The sequence below is a fragment of the Sitophilus oryzae genome, unplaced genomic scaffold (assembly GCF_002938485.1).
Source record: "Sitophilus oryzae breed Bouriz unplaced genomic scaffold, Soryzae_2.0 scaffold_829_pilon_pilon, whole genome shotgun sequence".
NCBI classification, from domain to species: domain Eukaryota; kingdom Metazoa; phylum Arthropoda; class Insecta; order Coleoptera; family Curculionidae; genus Sitophilus; species Sitophilus oryzae.
Genome location: NW_022147449.1, coordinates 1381343 through 1404440, shown reverse-complemented (window position 1 = coordinate 1404440; position 23098 = coordinate 1381343). Strand labels below are relative to the sequence as shown.

At 32.6% G+C, this 23098-nt stretch overlaps 1 protein-coding gene across 1 annotated transcript in view; it reads left to right on the top strand.

Annotated features, from left to right (window-relative positions):
- Positions 1 to 23098, top strand: part of LOC115889710 (dopamine D2-like receptor) — a 117662-nt gene that overhangs the window by 56947 nt on the left and 37617 nt on the right. The window contains exons 4-7 of the mRNA XM_030909771.1: positions 1078 to 1330; positions 7018 to 7283; positions 14429 to 14608; positions 20004 to 20011. Of these exons, the coding sequence (XP_030765631.1) occupies positions 1078 to 1330; positions 7018 to 7283; positions 14429 to 14608; positions 20004 to 20011 (707 nt within the window). The remainder of the gene's footprint in view (positions 1 to 1077; positions 1331 to 7017; positions 7284 to 14428; positions 14609 to 20003; positions 20012 to 23098) is intronic.

The window sequence follows — 23098 nt, the reverse complement described above, 5'->3', positions numbered from 1 at the left end:
CAATTGAAAATATTTTTTGGAGCAATAAAATTATAAGCAGCTACTGCCAATACTGATAAAAACTAATACTAATATATAAATATTCAACAACTAAAAAATATAAGGATAAATAACACACAAGACGACTTTTTGGCCAGTACCGTACCAGAGGGTTAATATAAAAATGCAATTTTAATTTTTTCTGCTCTATATTTATTTAATAAATTTAATATTCTAATATTCTTTTTTAATTATCATTCAATGGTTTTTAATTTTACTTTGTACATGTCTGCCTATGGATAATAATGGTTAAAAAATATGTATACCTCTGTGGCCGGATTCATTTCTTCAACAAAAATGTGTATGCACTATGTGCGCATATTTGAAGTGAGACTTCGTACTAACAGCTATTAAATTGAAGGATTTGAAGGATATATATTTTTTACGAATGCTTTTTATAAAAATTAACAAAATACGAGTAGCGGAAAAAGGGGCCAAAAAACCCTACATATATGCTTATTCTCTGCATTAAGTTCATCATTTTTTATATTTTGGATAAAATTTTGAATGGTGTTATAACATATAAGTCACTTGAGAAAATTAGCATTTCCCAGCGTGACTTATATGTAAAATAACACACTAGTAGCATAAATAACTATTAGAAATACCGTCTTTTCCTTTTAATATTTGCAAAAAAACCTGACATGATACAAATAAATGTATAGAATTTTTGAAATCAGCCTACCAAAATTATCTAAAATCAGTTTTCAAAATAAAAACTTCAAAAAGGTTAATTTTGTACACCTGTGATTTTTAACTCAAAAATTATAATCTTTATTAAGACTTATCGCCTTATTTGCCCTACATATACCGTATGAAAAAAAAAATGGTGTCCAGTGGGCTTGGAAATGAACGTCAATGATATTCCCCATATAATTTTACATTTAAAATGACAGCGATCTTCATTTCATAGCCATCGTTAACGCCGAACGTCGTTGCGTTTCGATCATACGGTAGAATTTTGACCGGTAGATACTGTTAAAGGCCGGTTTACATCTTTATCTGTAACAAATATACTTACACTAAACTTTGTTTCAGATATATTGCTGTTACGCAACCAATCAAATATGCCAAACACAAGAATAACAGAAGAATATGGTTGACAATAGCCATGGTTTGGGTGATATCGGCCGCAATAGGATCGCCAATCGTTCTGGGTCTGAACAACACCCCCGACAGGATACCAGACGCTTGCCTCTTCTTCAACAGTGATTTTATCCTTTTCTCCAGTCTGTCTTCGTTTTACATCCCATGTATCATTATGGTCTTCCTCTATTATAGCATCTTCAAAGTAAGTAAAAAATATACTAGGTGGACCGAAATATAATACTATGTCCTAAAATACTTAATTTCGGTGATAACAGGGTGTAGCAATTTCATTTATATTTCGATTTTTTCCAAATAATTTTTGAACTAACGTCGATATATACAGGGTGGCCCATCGAAACCGTTTCGCAAGGCATAACGGCCAGGGTAATTTTTTTTCAGAAAATCCAAAAACACGTCAATTTTGTTTGTGAGGGGGACAACTTTTGTCCCAAAAATGATTGCAAAATCTTCAACCCTCTAATCGGGGGTGTCATCCCCAATTTTTTTCAAATGAGAAGAGGGTCAAGTGGTACCGCAATGAAAAGGGCTGTCTATTCTCTATACTTTCCCGCTTTGTTTTTGAAAATCAGTCGAGTCATTGAGAAAATATGAAGGATTGAAATTTGAAAAGTTTATTTAAACATTATCAGAGTAAATGATAAGGATAAATTCCTTCGACCAATTTGCTGTTTTTTCTTATTATTTCTAGATGTTTACGCATTTTTTCACTTGCCACAAGGTTGAACTGTCAGGTTAGGTAGAGTGTACTTTCTTTTTGAACGGTGTAGTTAATCGGCACAACTGTCGGTACTGGGCTGAGGACAACCCCAGGGTTTTTCACGAGGTGCACACACAAAAGCCTCAGCAATTGAAAGTGTGGGCTGGTATTTTTAGAAATTCTATTGAGAGTCCTGGAAATCTAACAGGTGATATGTACTTGGATTTACTGGAAAATACCATCGACCCAGCCCTAATTGACATCATAGAGAACAATCCTGGATACGTTGAAGTGGAACTAATATTTCAACAAGACGGTGCACCTCCACATTACTCTCAAAATGTGCGTAATTATTTAAACAATAACTTTCCCGTTCGGCGGATAAGACAAAGGGGTGCAATTGAGTGGCCTCCCCGGTCACCCGACTTGACTCCTTTAAACTTTTTTCTATGGGGACACATAAAAAGTAAACTGTATAGCACTCCACCCGCCTCATTAGAAGACCTGCGAAGACGAATTATTGATGTTTGTCGCGAAGTGACCCCGCAAGTTCTTCAGAATGTTCTAGAACGGATTGAAAATAATTTGTTTTACTGTATGGAGGTTGACGGGCAACATTTTCAGCATTTGCTTCATTAATAAGATAAGTTTTTTTTTAAATAATTCAATTTATGCGTTTCTTGCAAAAAGCACTTTTCAAATTTCAATCTTTCATATTTTCAAAATGACTCTTTGAATGAAGTGGGGAAATATAGAGAATAAAAAATAATATGTTAATCGTTTCCATAATATAATTCTGACCACTACTTATTTTTTCTTATTTTTCTATAACTTGCTATTGCTATCTTTATTAACATTTTTCTATAATACTCAATAAAAATAATTCACAGAATAATTATCAACAAAAAAAAATATAAATAATAAAAACATATTACTTAATCTTAATCTATAGTTAAAAATATCCTAATCTTTTTACAACGGTTTCACAAAAAAATAATTTATGAAGATTTGTTGGAATTCGCTCGCGTCCGATACGGAGGTGCTCGTTTCACGTTCGTTTCAGGAAATATATTAGATATGTCTTGCACCTTACGTTTTCTTTCGGAACCCGGTATATCTTCTCTCGTATCAGATCTTCGCTATTTCCAATATTATTATGATTTAGTAATTTTCCAGTTTTTTGACTTTGCAGTTTTTCTACCTCAGTCTGCGATTGTGGATAATTATTGTATGGATTCATTTCTTGGAGAAATGACAAAGTTCTGGATCCGGATGCTTCTTGGTGATACTTTTCTTTAAACTGGCCACTAGTATAACTAATACCATCAATTACTAACTTATTTCCTTTTAGCTTAGCGTTTCTGTTTTGAGCTTTTGCTTCTTTCAATTTTTCGACTAAAACCTTTTTGTTCACTCTGTCTTCTGCTACTAAATCTTCGTCTATAAATATATTTGTTCCTCTGAGTTTTCCCTTATTTTTAAGGAGTTCCGTCCTTTTTAAACAAGACACTAAGCTTATAAGGATAGGTCGATCTTTGGTTATATTTTTTCCAAGTCTAAAACACTCCGATAAATCTTCTATCTTCAAATTTATATCGAGTTTTTCTTTTACAAGATCTATTATGGATTCCACAAGATGTTCACTATTTCTCTCTGGCATTCCATATATTATCAAATTGTTTTTCTTTAAAAGTTTTTGTGTAATATATACTTGATGTTTTAATTCCTTATTTTCTGTTTCTAATACTTCAATTTTCCTTTGAAGGAAAAAAAACTGCTTATCAACTTTAGAGCTGAGATTATCTAAGTCTGTCTTAATGTTATCAATTTTATTGCAAACATTTTCGTTAATATTATTCAAGAGCGTGTATAAATCCCCTAATTTAATTTCTTGGGTCATTTTATCGATAAACAGCAGTAAATTTTGAGACACTTGACAACACCGTTGGGATGGCTTGTAAGGTTGCTTGCTAAATATTGCAAATTCTTTAAATTGTTCTATGTGATAGTATTTTAGAGATATTCAAATACTATTTTTAGTGAAGTCTGAATCAACTGATTTTCACTCACCCATTCTATCTTAATATACTTTATAACTTGTAATTTGAATTTTCTAATTTATTTCATAGATAACTCCACTTTTTGAATATATTTAACGGATAAAATTCTAATTCACATTAACACTTGACCTGCGACGTTGCCATTGCGACGTTGACGTTGCGTATGCCCAGGTATATGTTGTGTTTAACATTTCTTGTAATTGCTGCAACGTTTTTGCAACTAGAACGCACACAGGTTGACTACACCCAACTTCTTCACAGGTGAATACCTGGCTGTAGTATAAAAGCTCAATAGTTTTAGAAAGTAGATTAGTTTGCACACTTTTTTTGATAATGGTCAATGATCCTCCTGACAGAAACGTTGTCTTAATCAAAATAAATAAAGACAAGGGAAATTCTAAAATCTTTTACTTTCAATGCTGAACCATTGTCTACCATATTCAAAGAAGTAATTAGTAGGTACTGTGTTTTATTATAGATTTTTTAGAGAATTGAGGGAGTAAAAATACAAAGGAAAGCCAATTATCTAATTAAATTATTCTGTTTATCTGTTTTCCTTTTCATCGCAGCGATTTTATTATATTTTTAGAATCGTTTCTCCGTTTTTTATCTCTCTCTTTTTTATTGTTATGGTCTTTGACGGCTATAATATCCATCGGGGTAAGTCAGAGCCACTTTCCTTTTTATCGTTCTCTTGTCGTAAAGCCGAACTGAAAATTCCTCGATTTAATGGCTTTCCTATTATTTATTAATGTCCTATTTAATTTCGGAGAGTTCGGAAATCATTACCGGATTCCTTTTTTAGTTGTTCGGAATTAAATATCAAAATTTGTACTTGGTTAATGGATTTTCCTAAAAAAAATATATTGGATTCTATTTTTGAACATTAAAGTTTCATTTGGAACTTGGAAATTAGTCGAATAACTTACTATTTCCAGTTTTACTTTATACTTATGAAGTTAGGATCATTCGCAATGTCTGAAAAAAATACAATTACAATTAATGGAATATCCATATTAAGCAGATATATGTGTGTCTGATAAGAAAAGGAGAATAGAAAGAAATTATTATACATCAGAAAAAGAATGGGATGCCAATTAAAGTCTTTTTGAATCTGGCAACTGTGCATATTTAGCCGAGCTTCAAGGCCGTCGACGTGTCGTCGATCCAAAACCGAAAGTTTTTTTTAGCTCTTTCATTTCGGGGATTTTTTACTGTAGCTTTGCTAGATATTCTGTGCTAATAGGCATTTAAAACCCCATTACAACAGTATCACAGTTTCGCCAGAATGACATCATTAAACGAAACTGAACATATCGATATTAATTAAATCAAATGGTTTAAGTGATATTATGTTCAAAAGTCAATAACTCGGAAACTCGGTTGCTTTGAGGTACATTGTGTGTATTTCGATATTTGCTTAGAATTGAAGGAAGAACCGAAATATGCAACAATATACAGGGGCTTCCATTTAAAAAAAATGAAACTTTGATGTGCCAAGACTTTATGACCGACCCTGTAAACTTAAATTTATTACCCGCTAATAGATATTTATAAACCCTATAACTTTTATATTTAACTTTTTGTGGTACCTCCTATATTTTACCTAATAATCGACCATTTCCATAAAAGCGACCCTGCATGAACCTGTCTTTACTCAGTGGAATTTTTTAGTAATACACATAATACACATGACTTTTTAGTTTTTAGATTTTTGTGGGTGATACTAACGATCCCCTTGCCTTGGTAGGAAAAATCCGAGGAAAAATCGTTAAAATTTACCGCAATATTTCAAATCTAATCAATAACAGATGTATCAGAAAAAGATGTAAAAGGAAAGAAATGGAAATTAATTACTGTGCAGAATTGAATGGGATAAAAAATCGTGAATGAAAGGCCGGGAAAACGGGCTAGAAATATAAAGTTATATTGGTTTCTGGCGCGACTCAAGTCAATTTAAATGAAACCGGCGTCGAATCTGAATAGGATTTTCAGCTGGGAAGCATTAAAAGTTGGGCGACGTCTCTTTTTTCTCAGGCGTACCTTTCAGAATTAGATAAAACCACGTTTAAACTTTAAAACATTAATTAATCAGTGCCGAATTAATTTGTCAGGTTATTATAGCTCGAACACATTTCTGAATAACTGTTTTATATTTTTTGAACGTCGTTTTTTTTATTTAAAGCAATTTTTAATGTATTTCTTTTTAATGCCTATTTACATTAGATTTTTAAGGTGGATTGCTGGTCTGTTTTACTGCGACCTTACAGATATATTGTCTTTTTCTGATGTTAATGCTACCCGTAGTACTTCTATCTTTTTTAAAATGTCTAGTAATTTAGAGACTGATCCCTCCATGTTGCTCTATCATATATCTCTGCCTTTATTCCTACAAGCGGAATGTAGTGGTAGTGTGTGTCTCCATAATTCCCTGTCTTGCACTTCATGTACCAGCGTGTGCAGTGGCTTGTGGGAGAGCTTGATAGCTGGTCTATCCATGAGGAGGGCGAGCGACCTCTTGGTCTTTTTCTTGGAATCTTGCCCTGTATAATGAGTCTTTCCATGCAGTCAGTATCCCTCTTCATAACGTTACCGAAATATTTAAGTATACGTGACTGTATAGAAGTTGAGAGACTTTCTGTGATGTTCAGTTCTTCGATTATGAATTCATTGGTTCGTCGGTCCGTCCAGGGAATTCTGAGCATTCGTCACTTGTAGTACATTTGAGTTTTGTCAATTTTTTTTCAATTCTGATCTCATCCTCCAGGACTCGGAGCCATACATTACGATAGGAAATACTAGTCGTGAACAAGCCTTTTTTTCAGAGGCCCGAGCGTTTGTTTTTGGTTCTTATGAACCTATGGACCGGGTATTTTCTCAATAATTATCGATTTTAGATCTAAAGAATTGCTTAATAAAACAAAAATATTACTTAATAAAACAAAACGTTCTTCGATTATGGTACAAAATACAGGGTATTCCGTTTAAAATAGAGGAGAAAAATACAACATTTAGTTTTGACTCGCCCTGTATATATCAAACAAGATTGCAAATTATGGTAAACCGATATCTATGACACGCTATTGTAAATTATTTCAATTTCGTTTCCAGGCTCTGCGATCGCGAGCAATGCAACAGCGAGCCACCCGCAAGCCGATGGTCAGCGAGCTCAAGACCGGGTCCGTGATAGAGAACACTTCCAATACTCGGCGACTGGCCGAGACCCATCTTGGCCCGACGCCCATCGAGGAACAGGCCACAAATACGGGCTCCGGATCTGCGGACGAGGACGAGGACATCGTGGAGGCGGAATGTCAAGTCATATCCAATGACAGGAGCACCGAATTCATCCTGGCAACCGTGGTGGAGGAAGCAGCGTAAGTGCACTTTCAAACGCCAAGACACTTTCACAGCCATTTGTATCCTACACCAGTGTCCGCTCTCAGTTACGCCTATTGACACCGGTGGCTCACACAAATTAGAACACAAAATTAAATCGAGAATATCCCGTACTATACGAATATCCACGATACATACAGGATACAGGGTGGCGCACAGTGGATCGAGATATAGGGATATAGCGGCCATAAATAGAAAAAAATACTTTAATAAGTAATTTGTAGCCCAGCTGCTTTATTTATGGCGAAAAGAAAAATATCTAGAGATTTTTCTTGAATTTTAGCAAAACGCCGCGCCGGTCTAATTATGACTGCAAAAATTATTTTTTTGTAAAGCGTGTCACATAATAATATCGGTAAACGCTGTGGCGCCTTTCTTACGCCGCGGAAGCTCCAAGGAGAACGGTAGTTTATATCGAATTGAAATTTTGACAGCATATGTAGATTAACTGAAAGCAGTTTATAAAACTATATAGAATTATACAGGGTGTCCCCCAAAAAAGTTACACATCAAAGTTGTGTTTTTTCTAATGGAATATATTAATTGATTTTCGGATTCTAGGAAACTTTTCACATAACGGGGATACGGGGATACTGTCTCAAATTGCAAAATTTTCGAAAATACCCTGTAGCTCAGAAACGAAAAGGGTTATGAAAATTTTGTTTATAGCATCTTCCGTTTGACCAAAAGTAGGACAGGTTTGTACAAACCGCATCGTCTTATCTTCAATGATAACGAAAATACCGAAGGACATAACCCAACCAAAATGGGACACCCTGTACTGCTAAAACTAGAACAGTGTTGAGTGGTCGGGCTTGTGACGATAGACAGCGACTGCTATGCGACTAAAGACAGCGTGGTTCGCGTAGTGGGTTCGTCTGTATATAATCACGTTTCTGAACACCGGTGGTGGATACAAGTGGGTTCGTGTGAAAGTCCTCTATCTTTGATCTTGCTAATATATTTAAAACTGAAATAAACTCAAGTAACAACGGCCCAGCTACATCGAAACAGTGATTTCCAAAAGAGATTAGGCGAAGTTAAGCGACGTTAGACGATGCGAGTGGATGGACGATCACCCGTCTGGGAACTCTGTCGTGCTGTTGTTCCATGAGTGTGAAATCTATCGACACTTACAGTTCAATAACTCATACTGCTGCTTTGGAAAATAGTACATTTAGAGTAAAATTTAAAAATTTCGAAATAATTCTTATTAAAGAAATGCGTATCAGATAAAAGAAAATTATGGAGAAATAATATTCTTATTTGTCTAAGTAAAATAGGTATCTCATCAATATTTTAATGTTATTAGACAGTTTCTAAATTTCTAATCCCGAATAACGCAAAATATACGAATAAAAATAATAAAAAACCTGCGAAAGTATCAAATATTAAAGAACTAAATAAATAGATAAATAAATAAATAAATAAATGCCTTTATTGTCAAAAAATTTTTCAATTTGTAGACAAAGGTAAACTAACAAACAAAGTAAAAAAAACAAGGTACACAAACAAACAAACAAAAGATAATACAAAACATTATACAAATAATATTGTCAGTCTTATTGTTAAAATAAACATTTATAAATGTTTATAATGTCAAAGAACAAAAAATAAAAATAATATTCAAAAATATTTAGCTAGTTTATAGTAAAATATCAATGACCTCTAAATAAATTCATTTCGATGTCATTAGTAAATATAGCAATAGCAAACATTAGACCAGTGTTTACAAGATCAAATTTGATTTTCAAAATATAATTCATTTACGGCGTAGAAAGCCTTGTCTAGTAAATAAGATTTCAATGCTTTGCGAAATGAAAAAATGATGTTATGGATTTGATTTCAAATGGCAGGTGATTGTGCATTTTTTTCGAGTTGTATAATATTGAACTTTTAACTAACTCTGAGCGTGGGGTAGATAGATAAAGATCTTGCTCCGCGTTCCTGAGTGGATAAGTTTGAGATGGCCTTTCTTGAGAAGCTGATACATGTTTACGTATTAGGCAAACGGATTCAAATATAAATAAGGAAGGAAGAGTCAATATTTTTAATTTTTTAAAAAAGTCCCGGCAATGAGTTCTGCTGTTTAGTCCCAGTGAATATCGAACAGCTCTTTTCTGGAGCCTGAAAATGCGGTCAAATTGAGTCGCACAACACGTACCCCAGAATGGAAGTTCATACCTGAGGTGCGACTCAAAAAGTGCATAATAAACAGTTCTAGCCACTGACAAGTTAAGCTCCTTATAAACAGACCTTAATGCAAAACAGGCAGAGCTCAATTTTTTCGACAAAGCTTCGATATGTATGTCCCATTTCAGAGAATTGTCCACAAAAGCCCCAAGAACTTTACAGATTTGACTGAAATTAATTCCATTTCATCCTTTCCTGCATTTCGCAGAGCCTTGAGATCATACTTACTGGAGAAAGCCTTTTACGCGGTTAACAATTTTTTTATTAATATCTAGGGTTCTAAATTTAACACACATTCACTAAATTTAAGAAATGATTTTGTTTTCTATCCATTTAAATTTAGTATTGCACATTATATACAGTTGTTTATTTACATGTATGTTTATATTTTATTTATATTTAATTAAATAAATTTTTGACAATGTACAATTTCTATAATTGTATAAAGTATTGTTTTAGTTTTGTATGTCTGCTGTTAGTTTTATATGTTTTTCTATTGTTAAGTGAAGTTTTGTATGTTTTTTATATTCTTTTTTTTTAAGCTTTGTCAACAAAATTGTAAAATTTTTTATGACAATAAAGCAATTTCTTTCTTTCTTTCTTTCTGCTCAGATTTAAACCATTCAAGAGATGATCCCCTGAACCCATAGTGCCGCAGTTTATTAATTAAGATCTTATGATTTACACAATCGAACGCCTTAGAAAAATCAGTAAATTGTTGCTGTAGAATGATGGTTGTTTAGACTGGAGTAAACTTTATTAAGGAGGGAAAACATAACGTCATTTGTGGACTTGTTGCTTAGAAATCCAAATTGATATTCAGTAAGTATTTTGTACTTAAACAGAAAATATACCAGCCTTCTTTTAACCAACCTTTCTATGATCTTAGATAGCGTTGGAAGGAGTGCAATTGGGCGATAGTTAGAAGCTTCATCTTTGTCTCCTCCTTTATGCAGAGGAAAGATTATTGCCGTCTTAAGACATCTTGGAAAAATACCATTTTGGAACGACATGTTTATTAAAGTTATTAGGTGATTCAGAGTGCTTTCTGGCAGATTCGAAAACATTTTTAAAGTTAGCCCGTCGGTCCCACAAGAGGATTTATTTTTGATGGTATTAATTGTACAGCGAAGCTCTTCTAAAACTACGGGCGAAAAAAAGAAACTGTGTAAGTTTACAATAAATAAAATAAAAACTAAAAATTAAAATACACCAAAATACAAATCATTTAAATAAATATCAAATATACCAAGCATAAAAGTGCGGTGTCACGTTTCTGTATTCGAAAACACCAGATCAATAGTAATATAAGCACAATTTAATCGCTCTTTGAATATTATCTGATTTTATCTACCGACTCTTTGAGTTGAACTACAATTTCTATGGTAATTAATTGTAAACAAGGCCTTATAATCTAAGAAAATTTATTGTTTATTAATTTTACTGTTCTGTTGGAAATGTGTAATTCCATCAATTTGGAAAGATAGCAATACAGCAATTAATCAATGTTCATAGACTGTAACACGCCATTGTATAAACTTTGCGTTTATTTTAGTTTTAAATATTTTGACGTATCAATGTCAATAACAGAGTTAAGGTGCGTTTACAAAAGCCAAATGAATTGATCACATCACTTTTATTCAACTGACTTTGTAAATTTTATTCTATAATACATTTCTTCAACTCAGATCCATTTTTTCTTTTAGCGTTTTACAACGAAAAGACTCAAATTACGACAAAATGTAAGTGTTTTAGCTCCCCCCAATAGATACCTTTTCATGCACTTGTTTATATTAACACCAAATAGAAACTCAAAATTTAGATAGTATACATAACCCTCGATAGAAATTCTATCAGCCTCGATAAGTATAATATCATTTAGAAGTTTATATGCAGTGTAATTCAAGTACGAACCCCACCATTGGTATCTCGAGATCTAATGTAATATACGAGGATTGTTAATGTAGATCAAAGTTGTGTATTACTGTACCAAATAATATGTCGTTTATAAACATTTAAATATTCGGAGTAGTTTCGAAAAAAAAACGAAATTTCAAGAATTCCATTTTATTTTTTCTGACGTTATTTGACAAGCTAGCCAAAAACTAAAAACATAATTATTATTGCCACTTTTTTCAGATAATCAACAGTGATTTCAGATTTGTCATACGACGTTTTGTCTGTTGACCACCATCGTCAACTTTATGTTTTCTTATATGCGCTATATTATATTTTTGCTGATCTAAATAGACAAATTCATGGCGATTCTAACGATAGACAACAAATAGTAACTTTTGAACCTCAATAATGTGTAAAAATCCTTTTTCAATAGACGATTTACAATAGACAATTGATGCTGTCTTCTTCTTCAAGTGTCAAGTGGACGTGGACGACTGCCATATTAACAATATCTCTGTATCGCTCCACATTCAGATATCCATATTTCGATTGTTTCGATTTTATTTACCGTTTATTTATTAAACGTCCATGGCTCACATCCATACACAAGAATTGACCACATATAACACTTTGTAAACTTCTCTCCTATTTTGATATTTAGTAAACTATTTGAGAGCAACAACTTAAACTTCTAAAATGCATTTCTTGCTTGATCTACGCGACATGATTTCGTATGAAAGATCGATGTGTTGATTAATCCAACAGCCTAGGTATTTCAACTTCGCCACTCTCTCCAACGTTGATTCATTCAACAAAAGTGTGCTTTCGCTGACTTACTTTAGTCACAACCACATATTTATTTTAACTTTTATTAATAGATAGCCCCCAGTTCTTACAAGTTTCATTGATTCTGTTTACTAATTCTTGTGGATCTACGAGATTTTCTGCTATAATTACGGTATCGTCGGCATATCTGATATTATTGACTATTTCGCCTCCTATTACAATTCCTTTTTAGCCACTTAGGGATTCTCTAAAAATGTTTTCTAAAAAAACGTTGAGGAGGGTGGGAGAGAGTATGCACCCCTGTCTCACGTCCTGTTTAATTTTAATAGGTCTAGATTCTCTGTTATTCACGGTAATAGTAGTTGTTTGGTTCCAATACAAATGCGAAATCAGCATAATATCTTTGTCATCTAACTGAATATTCTGCAGACTTCATATTAGCTTATTATGCTGGACATTATCGAAGGCTTTTTCAAAAACAGTAAAGCATAGGTATACAGGTCTTCGTACTTCCCAACACCTCTGCAGAAGCATTTCCATCGTATATAGTGCTTCCCTGGTTCCCATGCATCTTCTGAACCCAAATTGCTCTGAACTCCTCGCACTTGTTGCTGATTTATTTTTGGAGAATGTGTAGAAATAGTTTGAGTACATGACTCATTAGACTGATAAGAATACAACAGTCTGAACATTTTTTAGCATTTGGTTCTTTAGGCAAAGGAATGCAGACAGATTTTAGCCAGTCTGCTGGAATATGACCAGTTTCGTATACCTGATTAAATAACACAGTAAGTTGATTGATGCTGTAAAAGATGATTTGGGTTTTGGCTAGTAATTATAAATTTTAACTACTAATTTGTTGTACTGTGTACTGGCAAGCGAAGTCTTGGATCAGTGTTTACATGTCTAGGAGAGAATCCCTATGGCGATCTAGTAAGTCGAAGTGAGAAAAATACGAAGTCTACTTCTACTGATGCTAAATTTCATGCGTTTGCAAAAGTACTTGCTCTTCTTTCTTTATACTCTTCGTACACACGATATCGGCAATATAATCGGCACCTAAGGTCAGAAATGATACCGAATAAATAACAAATGAGACCCGATATACTCGCTACTTCAATAAATATTTACATAATCAACAAAGTTACCTAAAGTTTTTTTGATTGTAGTAGACAATGATTCATTATTTTTACTAAAAGAATTTTGGTTCCCATTATCTTTATTTATTTCAAAATTTTTGTCAAAATTTCTAAATAATCAAAGATAAAAAACAACAAATTCATGGATATTCTTTATTTTAATCGCTGTATTTCCAAAAAAACTTCTCTCAAAAAAATGAAATAAGCTTTTCAATAGAATATTACTGGACTTTCAGAAATGTCACTGATATTATTGACATAATATATATGCTGTTTACGATACCTGCTAATTCAACAACGAAATGGTAAAGTTAGTGCCAGATATATAATCCCGGAAACTGCAGTAGACATCAATAACCAACTGAAAGCTCAAAATCTTTATAACTTTAAACGTGTAAAAGGGGGGATTTAAAACGTTCCGATATACTTTTAGCTGTTAGACGACGACATTCTGATAAGAACTTTTCAAATCGATTACTTGTTCGACGAAATTCTTTGTGTAAAAATGGAACTACTCGCAATATAAGAAAATCTCTAGCTTATCGGTCAATAACAAATGGATTAATAATATAAATATCCCATTCTTTTGATTAATTGTGTTTATTTAAAAATGTAGGTACCTAAGAATAAGATAAATATATCCATTATATGATACATACAAATATTCAGTTTAAATTTACTATACGCGTCAAAGAACTGATTTTTACTTACTTTTATGACTTTTTTAGATGTCGACATTTCGAATGCTTCGATTTTATTTATCGTTTCTTTATTAGTCGTCCACGTCTCACATCCATACAAAAGAATTGACCACATATAACACTTCTTACTTCTTACATTCATATAAAACAAAACAAACCATGTGGACTATATTGAGACCAATTTTCAGTTTAATCAGGGTAACATAACATAAATCCTCACCGCTCCAAATCGACTACGCACACGAGGCAATACTAAAAACATAAATCGAAAATTACAGCACATATGCATGTGTAAGCATACAACCCCCCCTCCCCCCACCCCTGAACCCAGGAAACCGATATTAATTGTCGGCTATTATTGTTTCTGGCCGATGCGGCGTTGTCAACGGTCCGTATTTTTTCCAGAATATCCAGCGTGGTGGCCAGCCTGGCGACACCCAACAATCTGGGCGATCCGAACGGCAACAACGATTCGGGCTATGCCCACAGCCAAGCCGATAGCATAGCGCCCGACAGCCCGAGGATATTCACCACCACCAGAGGCAGCTCGAAAAAGAATGGGGCCACTATGGACACAGAATTGAGGTTAGTTAACGTCCATTCGATACAGTATAACTTTGTAATTGTAGTAAAAATAATTCCTTCAAAAATATTAAACACCTTTGTGTACTTGCGATATAATAGTAATCTTGGTCTTGCAGGGTCCAGTCTCAGTCTTGCTGCAAAACTCTCGTAAGTTTTGTACTATATACTCGGATAAATTTTTTTTTCAATATTAAGTGCATTATGATCTTATAATGAGGTAAAATAATATGGTACATCTAACAACAAGATAGTTCTATATACAATTTTTTTTATACAATGTTTTTGTTCTATATACAAGTTTTATTTCAGATTTTGAAAGAAATCGGTCTCCTGAGTATAATAATGTGCCACACTTTATACTTTTTTTTTGTTTTGGGTACCTTAACAGCAACAAAACTATTTAATTATTATTTAAAATAATTAAGTCCGACTCTGTTTTTTTTTCAATTATTTAATCTGATTATATTCATCGCAACAATATTGGTCAGGCGCTAAATAACATTGAATAAGGAAAATTGAGCCAATTAAAAGAGTCAAATAAATAATATCCAGATCAGCAATTTAAAGATGTTATTTTTAAATTTTTAATTGTGAATTTCGAATCACAGTGTGTACGATCCAATAATTTGCATAATAATAATTGTAACGTTTTAATAAAACGATACTATTGGCAATCCAAAATACACCCTACCGAATTAGTTCTGACTAATTTCGGATACTCTGTTGATCGTACTCGTCATTGTCGGCGCAGAACTAGAGCATCTTTTTGACTATCGGAAGTCACCATTTTGGATTCAGATTTCGTGGCTTAAACATCGACATACTTATCTGAAGTCATCCGAAAAAATTTCAACCTTTTTATTCTATTAAACTTTAGAATGTAGTCCTAATGGTTCCTGGCATTTGGGGAAGGAATCAATTTTTAGTTTTCATGGGTATTTTTGTGGTAAGTTTGATCTTCATCACATTTTTACTCTTTTGGTTCAACTTTATAACGTGATTTTGGTTGTCCTGTCAGTATGAATTTAATTTTTGAGTAAACCCTCATCGTGAGGTAAGTTCTAAAATTGTTAAAATGAATTTTCCAGTTACATGTCCAGATTATGTATGTTGTAATTGGTGGTTTGAGGTACAAGAGCCAGTACCTATGATCCATGTTTGATTTCCACATGGCTGGTTTGGTTTGGTTTGGTTAGAGACTGTGGTAGATTGGGGATGAGCTCCCACACCTAACGTCCACACACCATCCAGAAGGACGAACCAAAGCCTAGAATTGCACCGGATAATCAGGCCAGATTTCATAATTTTTTTATTAAGTCACTTCAAATCTATTTACTCTTGACGAATTGCGTAATTAATTATGTAATTATTAGATATTTTTGAATTTCATTGTTAAAATATAATTTTTTTAACTATTTTGATTACTTATTATTCTTAAGTATTAATTCATTTTAAAAAACCTAACTTCATCCACCAATTATAGTCCTTGTCTAATATTTTTTTTTTTAATTATAAATATATTTAAGTTGGGGTAAACTGATCTATTATTTCTGAGTGAATGTTCTGGCGCCCAATAATTTTTGTTTTATTGATTAATTATAACACCTAATAAAAAAATAAACAACGAACCTACGACTGCTCGCAAAGACGAAAAGCTGCCGTTTGCATTGTATCAAGAAAACGTTACAAGTTATTATGAATATATTAACTTCTACAAACTAGTTTCTAATGTTCGAAAGGGTTACCACCCTTCCTATTGCTCAAGTTTATTTTTCGTTCAATTTTATTTACAGCTTTTTGAACTGATCTTCTTATACTTCCAAATGCATTTTGTACTCTTTATTGTAAATGCTGAGATGTGTTGATTTCATTTTTACAAATGACGGCAAGTAATGCCCCCGCCCCCTCGGCGACAGGTCCAGGAACCTCGATGCCCATTATACTGCTCTACCATTTCCAGTCCATCTTACGGGAAAAAGAAATATTAAATGTGACATATCTTTGTACTCAGGAGACCGAGTTCTTCCAAAACCTGAAATAAAAAATGCAGGTCCGTATTTAAAAAAATTAAGTTGGCCTATGTATCTCATAAATTATCAGCTAATTTGAAAATCTAAAAATACTATAAGATAGCACTAATAAAGTGGCTATGAGAATGTGCAATTAGTTTTTTAATTTTCTAAAAAATAACGACAGAAAAAAATAAAATTCATTTACAAAAAAATCCGTTTTTTCCAAAAAACTCAGCAATCTTTAAAATTTTTAAAACTTTTTTGGTGAACATCCCAAAGCGCAACTTTGCCCAAATTTAACCATGCTTGTATCTATTACGGTTACCGAGATATCAATGCTCGTACCTCGAATTTGTAGCACCCTGTATAATATAGTTGTTATATACAGGGTCGCTGATATGCATTGGAACGGCTATCTAATATTTATTAGATAAAATATTTAACGTACCCCAAAAACGTAAATGCAAAAGTTATAAGGTTTTTAATTGTCTATTAGCAAGTAGTAACTTTAAGTATACAGAGTCCGTCATAAGTTTCTGGCAAATTAAAAAAATGTAATGCCAGCCCCCTGTATGTTATTTCATAATGTTACCTACGCTTATTCATGACCATATTTTTGTCAGTTTTACACGTTTTATTTATTATCTCTAAAAATGATAGATATAGGTTAGTATAATGGATAAATCATGATAAAATGCAATCAAAATTGTATTACCATAGAAATGCCTTTTAATTTCTAGGACATGAAAAATTCAACCAGATTTTCGAGTTTTTTGTAATTTTCTCCAATTTTCTCTAAAACGGAATGAAAATTTGGAAATAAACGGGATTAAACATTTTAGAACAAGCAAAAATTTTATGAAGAATGCATTTTTCTCAAAATGTCATTAATAAAAAACGTTTTTTTTTTCTCTTGTAAATACAATTCGGGGACATATTGTATAGACCTCAAAATAGCATTTAATAATACCAATATTATAAGGAGAATCCGATTGTAGCTAGGTATAATTCGTCCAAAACAGCCTTATCTGGACATGCAATACAATCTACAAAATTTGTATACATATTTGACAAAATTTGTTATTTGGGCATAGAGAAAATAAACCTAAAAAAATTCTATGCTCAACTTTATGGATTTGATTCAATTTGCTAAAATATCGCTCCAGGTATTTCAGTGACTCACTGCCCAACGTTTATATTTCAATTTCAAAACGATATACTAAAAACAGAAACAGAACCCGCAGACACCGATACGAAACACGCGACTAAAATAATTATATCTTAGGAAATAATCGCGTAATGCAGTGTTGCAATTTCTCCATTACAGCGGTAATAAAATGTGGAATGACGTGCTGGAAAACAATTAATACAGCCTCGGAAGTATGTGTCGTATTAAATTCCACGTCTTGCCTTATGGAATGTTCTTTTCCAACGTGCTACGTAATAGTGCTACGACTATGAATGTTTGCAGGGATGTCATACCAGGAAATATTATAAAATCATCTAGTCTAGAACTATTTTTATAATTTAAATTCAAAGATGTTGTTCTAAATTAAATTTTAAAAATGTTAATGTTTTTAAATTTACTTCATGAAATATATTGTTAAATAAAGTAAAGTGTAAAGATTTAGGTTAGTGTGTTTATTGGGAGCGTGTTAATTCAGTTGTGTTTGGTCAAAAACACTAACGTGATTGGTCGGGTTTAATAGTTGCCTGCTGGGGCTAGACACAAGTGTTTTGGGCAGTTCTCTTTGTCTTCCTTTTGTTTAGGAAATGCGTGACGGCGGCGCATAATTTATGCATTTATGCTAATATTCGGCTACTTCGGCGAGTAATTAACCGTGTAAAGACGGTAAAGTTGTTGTTGTTATTTAAAAAAGTGGTAAATCTTTAAATATTAAATTTAAGTCTCGATTTAAGTCTTCCCGGTTTTCTGATTTTAATTGGCTATAGTAGTATTGTTTTACCAAAATTATTTTGTTGGTCGCGTTTACTATATTTTCTAATAAACATGGCATTTGGAATAAAGAAGGGTTCACTGATTTCGTAAATATAACAAGATCTTTGCATAAACACAGGTTCTGCATAACATTTAATATGTCAGCTCTTCTTCTTTCTCAGCCTGGTTCCATCCAGTGTTGGATATAGGCCTCTTCTAGGTTTTTCCATGCTTCGCGATCTCTAGCCAATCTTCTCCATTGTCTTCCCGCCACTGCCCTAACGTCATCAACCCATCTCTTTTTCGGTCGGCCCACACTTCTTGTTGTTCCCCTAGGTCTCCATAGGATTACTTTTTGGGGCCATCGGTCTAGATCCTGTCTTGCCACATGTCCTATCCATTGCCACTTCAGACTTGCCACTCTTTTAACGACATCTATTAATTTTGTTTTTTGACGTATGTGGGTATTCCGTATTTTTTCCCTAATGGTGACTCCCAACATGATTCTTTCCATGGCTCTTTGTGCTACTCGTAGTTGTTCTGCTGTTTTTCGGGTAATTGCCATAGTCTCTAAGCCATACGTAAGCACAGGTAGAATGCAGCTGTCGTAAGCCTTTTTCTTTAGGTTCATGGGCACCTTTTTATCCTTGAAAATATTGCTCATATTTCCAAATGCTACCCATGCCAAATGGATCCTGCGTTTGATCTCCGTATTTTGGTTTTCCTTGCCCAGCTTGATTTTATGACCTAAATACGTCTGCTGGATTTGTGTCTACGAAAGGAATGCGGACAAAAAACATTTAAATAAACAGCAATATATTTTATACGTCGACTTGACGAGTATTTTATTGGCCACTTGCAAATTTGTCGAATTTTTATTGAGGGACGCGTCGTCTAATTAAAAAAAAAACATTGAGAGAATATCGTTTCCCCTCTCACGGATACCCCGTAGCTACAGAAGAATTAACGTTGTCAACGGTAATGTTATGGATATTGTTGCTCATTATCTTGGTCTTCTTCAAGTTTGAATGCAGCAAAAATTTTTCAAATAATATTTTTAAAAATGTTGACAAAATAGTGAATGCGCCAAAAAAAATTTTTAAAAAAAATTAACTCTTCACCTAATTTTTTACCCACGAGCCGCCACTGTTTATACTCAAGACTTGTTAAAATAAAACAAACCATTTTTAACAAAACTTTTTTTTTTCGAAACAGTAAGGCGAACAGTAAATATTTCTTGCACATAAATATTTCTTTATTTTCTTTTCCGTCCAAACGAGTGGGAGTAGCGAAAGACACAGATTAACCAATTTTTTAAAGCATTGTTGCCATAGACGAATATTCTTTAGATTTTGAGTTTGGTATGTAAAAAAGAGGACTTTTTCAATACGTGAGAGAAAAGAGGACAGTGAGATCAAAAAGAGGACTGTCCTCTGGAATAGAGGACGGTTGGTAACCCTAGACAATTGTGGCATTATTGATGTAAATAAATTATTAGAGTGGTTAGATGAGTGTCCATATTCATTTTATATTATTACTCAAAATCTTTATTGTACTTCATGGTTGTTACCAAAAAATGTAGAGGGAGTTACGATTCTACTTATAGTTAGCATGACCTAGAGGATATAAGCTTATATTAATTCACTAAGAAATAAAAGCCATTAGACACCCCTAATGAATGGCGCGACAAAGTTTATAAAATACAAAAATATATAAGTATTCAACAAACGCGTTTAATTAGAAGACAAAGTAACTGTTGCCATGCTATATACTTAAATATTGCTTTCATGTTATTTAATAAAATATTCCTGGGAAGCGTAAACTCAATATAAATTATAATTTATAAAGGGGAGAAAATAATCCTATAAGCGTCTAAAAGAATTATTATTTTGTCCCGGTGTACGCCATTCTTTTGGAATTGTAGGAAATGTGTATTAAATTACTCGTCAGTTGAATATAAAGAAAATAATATTAAAGGTAAAAACACTTTCTGAGTTGACTTTTTGAAAATTGGACTTTTTACCGCTTAAATTAAACAACCCAGAGACTGGATCATTTATTTTAATATTAGAGAAAAAAAATTAAAACGTTTAAGTTATTTTATTTACCATGAAACAGTAAATTAAACAATTATTATGAGTTTATTAGTTATTGGTTTGTGACTATACTCTTTGAATATTGACGTATTAAATTTTTTTAAAGCAACATATGTACAAAATGTACAGGTGTTAAAAATAATAATATTGCAAGCCCATTTGTTTACAAAAATAAAACTATTTAAATCTTTCTAAAAGAGTATTATCAATTAAATACACCACCTATATTTCCGCCCAAAAATTAGTTAATTAGATACTTAATTGTTTTAGTTAAAAAATTATTCTAAATAAATCTGGATTTGAATCAGAAATCAATAAAAGTGTTACTTTTTACCACACTGTCTAATACACATACAAAATTGAGTTTTTTTGTATTTGCAGCAATTATTACTAATCAACGTAAACAGTCAATTAATCTAGTTTGAATACTGTGATCATGTTAACTAGTCGTCTTTAACAAAAAATATTTATTTTTTTTTTATTTTTTAATGAAATAAATACTAATATCATCATGTATCTGTACTATTTGAAAATTTGTTACATTTCTCTCTCTCTCTCTCTCTCTCTCTCTCTCTCATGGCTATTTTTTCATTTAACGAAGCTTTAAAATTTTTACTGCAATTTCATAAAATTGAAAATATTTCAAAAACGGTAAGGTTTAAGTGCGATAAACCTCAATCAAATTTACCTTTATTTCAATTGTAGAATCTAAAAATAGAATAATATACAGGGTCTATTTAAAAAAATACAACTATAATATTTTTTACTTATTTGGGACACTCTGTATCTTATATTATAAAAATATGCTGTAAAAATATTTCTAAATTTTAGCTCTAGTCTTTCAACGAACCCAAAACTTACAATTTGTAAAAATCTAATCGTATAGCTACAACTATTCTGGCTTTGAAACCAGAGAAATAAACTTTACTAAAAATATTTAAAGATATTTAAATATGTATGCTATAATAAAAAGTTTGTTAACATCGTGTACAGGGTGGGTCAAATTCGACGCTTTTAAATGGAAACACCCTTTACTATAGGAGATAGACAAAAACTAATATCGGTGTCTGGAGCTTAATTTTTGTCAAAAACATGATGGTGAAAACCGCATATCGATATCTCTTACCGTTTCGGAGTTACGGAGTGTTTTTCAAAAATATGCATTTTTAACAAATCGCTGTAACTTTTTTGCTATGGAAAATTTTGTTTTTTTATGAAAACATTTCCAAAGCACCTTTTTACGTAGAATTTAATGGTTTAAGTATAATTTTTTTAAAATTAATAATTTAAGAATTATCAACAGAAAATTTGAATTTTTATATGGGACACCCTGTATATTTTTAATTTCTTGAAAAGAATTTAAAATTAGCTTTCCAAAAATATAACACACTTGATATTTTGCTCAATTCCCCTTCGAGATATAGAGTATATAAAAATTCGCCCTCTTTAAATAAGTAGGCTTTGAACGGCACCGGCTGTAATGCAAAAACATTCTAGCTGTGAGCATCAATTAAAACGAAAATAATATTTGCTATGAGAGATGCAGAATTTTATAACAATTTAAAATATATTTAAACAACATCAACACATTTAAACTATATCTAATAACAATAAAAATAAATAGCAAACCAAGACATGAGATTTTGCTACAGGTGTTCGACATATCGACCGTCTTCTGTTATGGACAGACGGGTCAGTTTTTGAACATTTCTCGCGGAATTCATTAACTCGGTAGAGGTGAAAGATACCCCCTCATAACTGCTAAGTATTTTTAATTATTGTCTAGATTATATGGAAAAATAAGAAACCTTTATTCTTCCGCAAATATATCCATAGGATTATATCCATGGGCACTAAGTTAGGCGGCCTCGACGGCCAATGGCTGGGATCTTGTTTAGCTATTCAATTATTCTTGAAATTGGCTGCAAAAATTTGCTGGTAACTTCGGCGTTCAGAGGCGGTGCGTCGTCTTGCTGGAAATATAATGTTTTCGAGTTCCATTAAGGGCATATCATCAATAAGGGGTCCAAAGCCTACTAGTTAAAAGTGGCGAACTTTTAAAAATTCTGTATTTCGAAGGGGATTATAACAAAATATCAAGTGTGCTATATTTTTGGAAAGGTAATTTTAGATTCTTTTCAGTTAATTAAAAATATAGAGGGTGTCCCAAATAAAAAATCAATTTTTCTGTTAATAACTCTTAAATTATTAATTTAAAAAAAATTATACTTAAACCATTAAATTCATGTTTTCATAGAAATACAAAATTTTTCATAGCAAAAAAGTTACAGCGATTTGTTAAAAATGCACATTTTTGAAAAACACCATTTTGAAAAACACAACTCCGAAACGGTAACAGATATCGATGTGCGGTTTGCACCATCATGTTTTTGATGAAAATTGAGCTCCACACACCGATATTAGTTTTCGTCTATCTCCTATA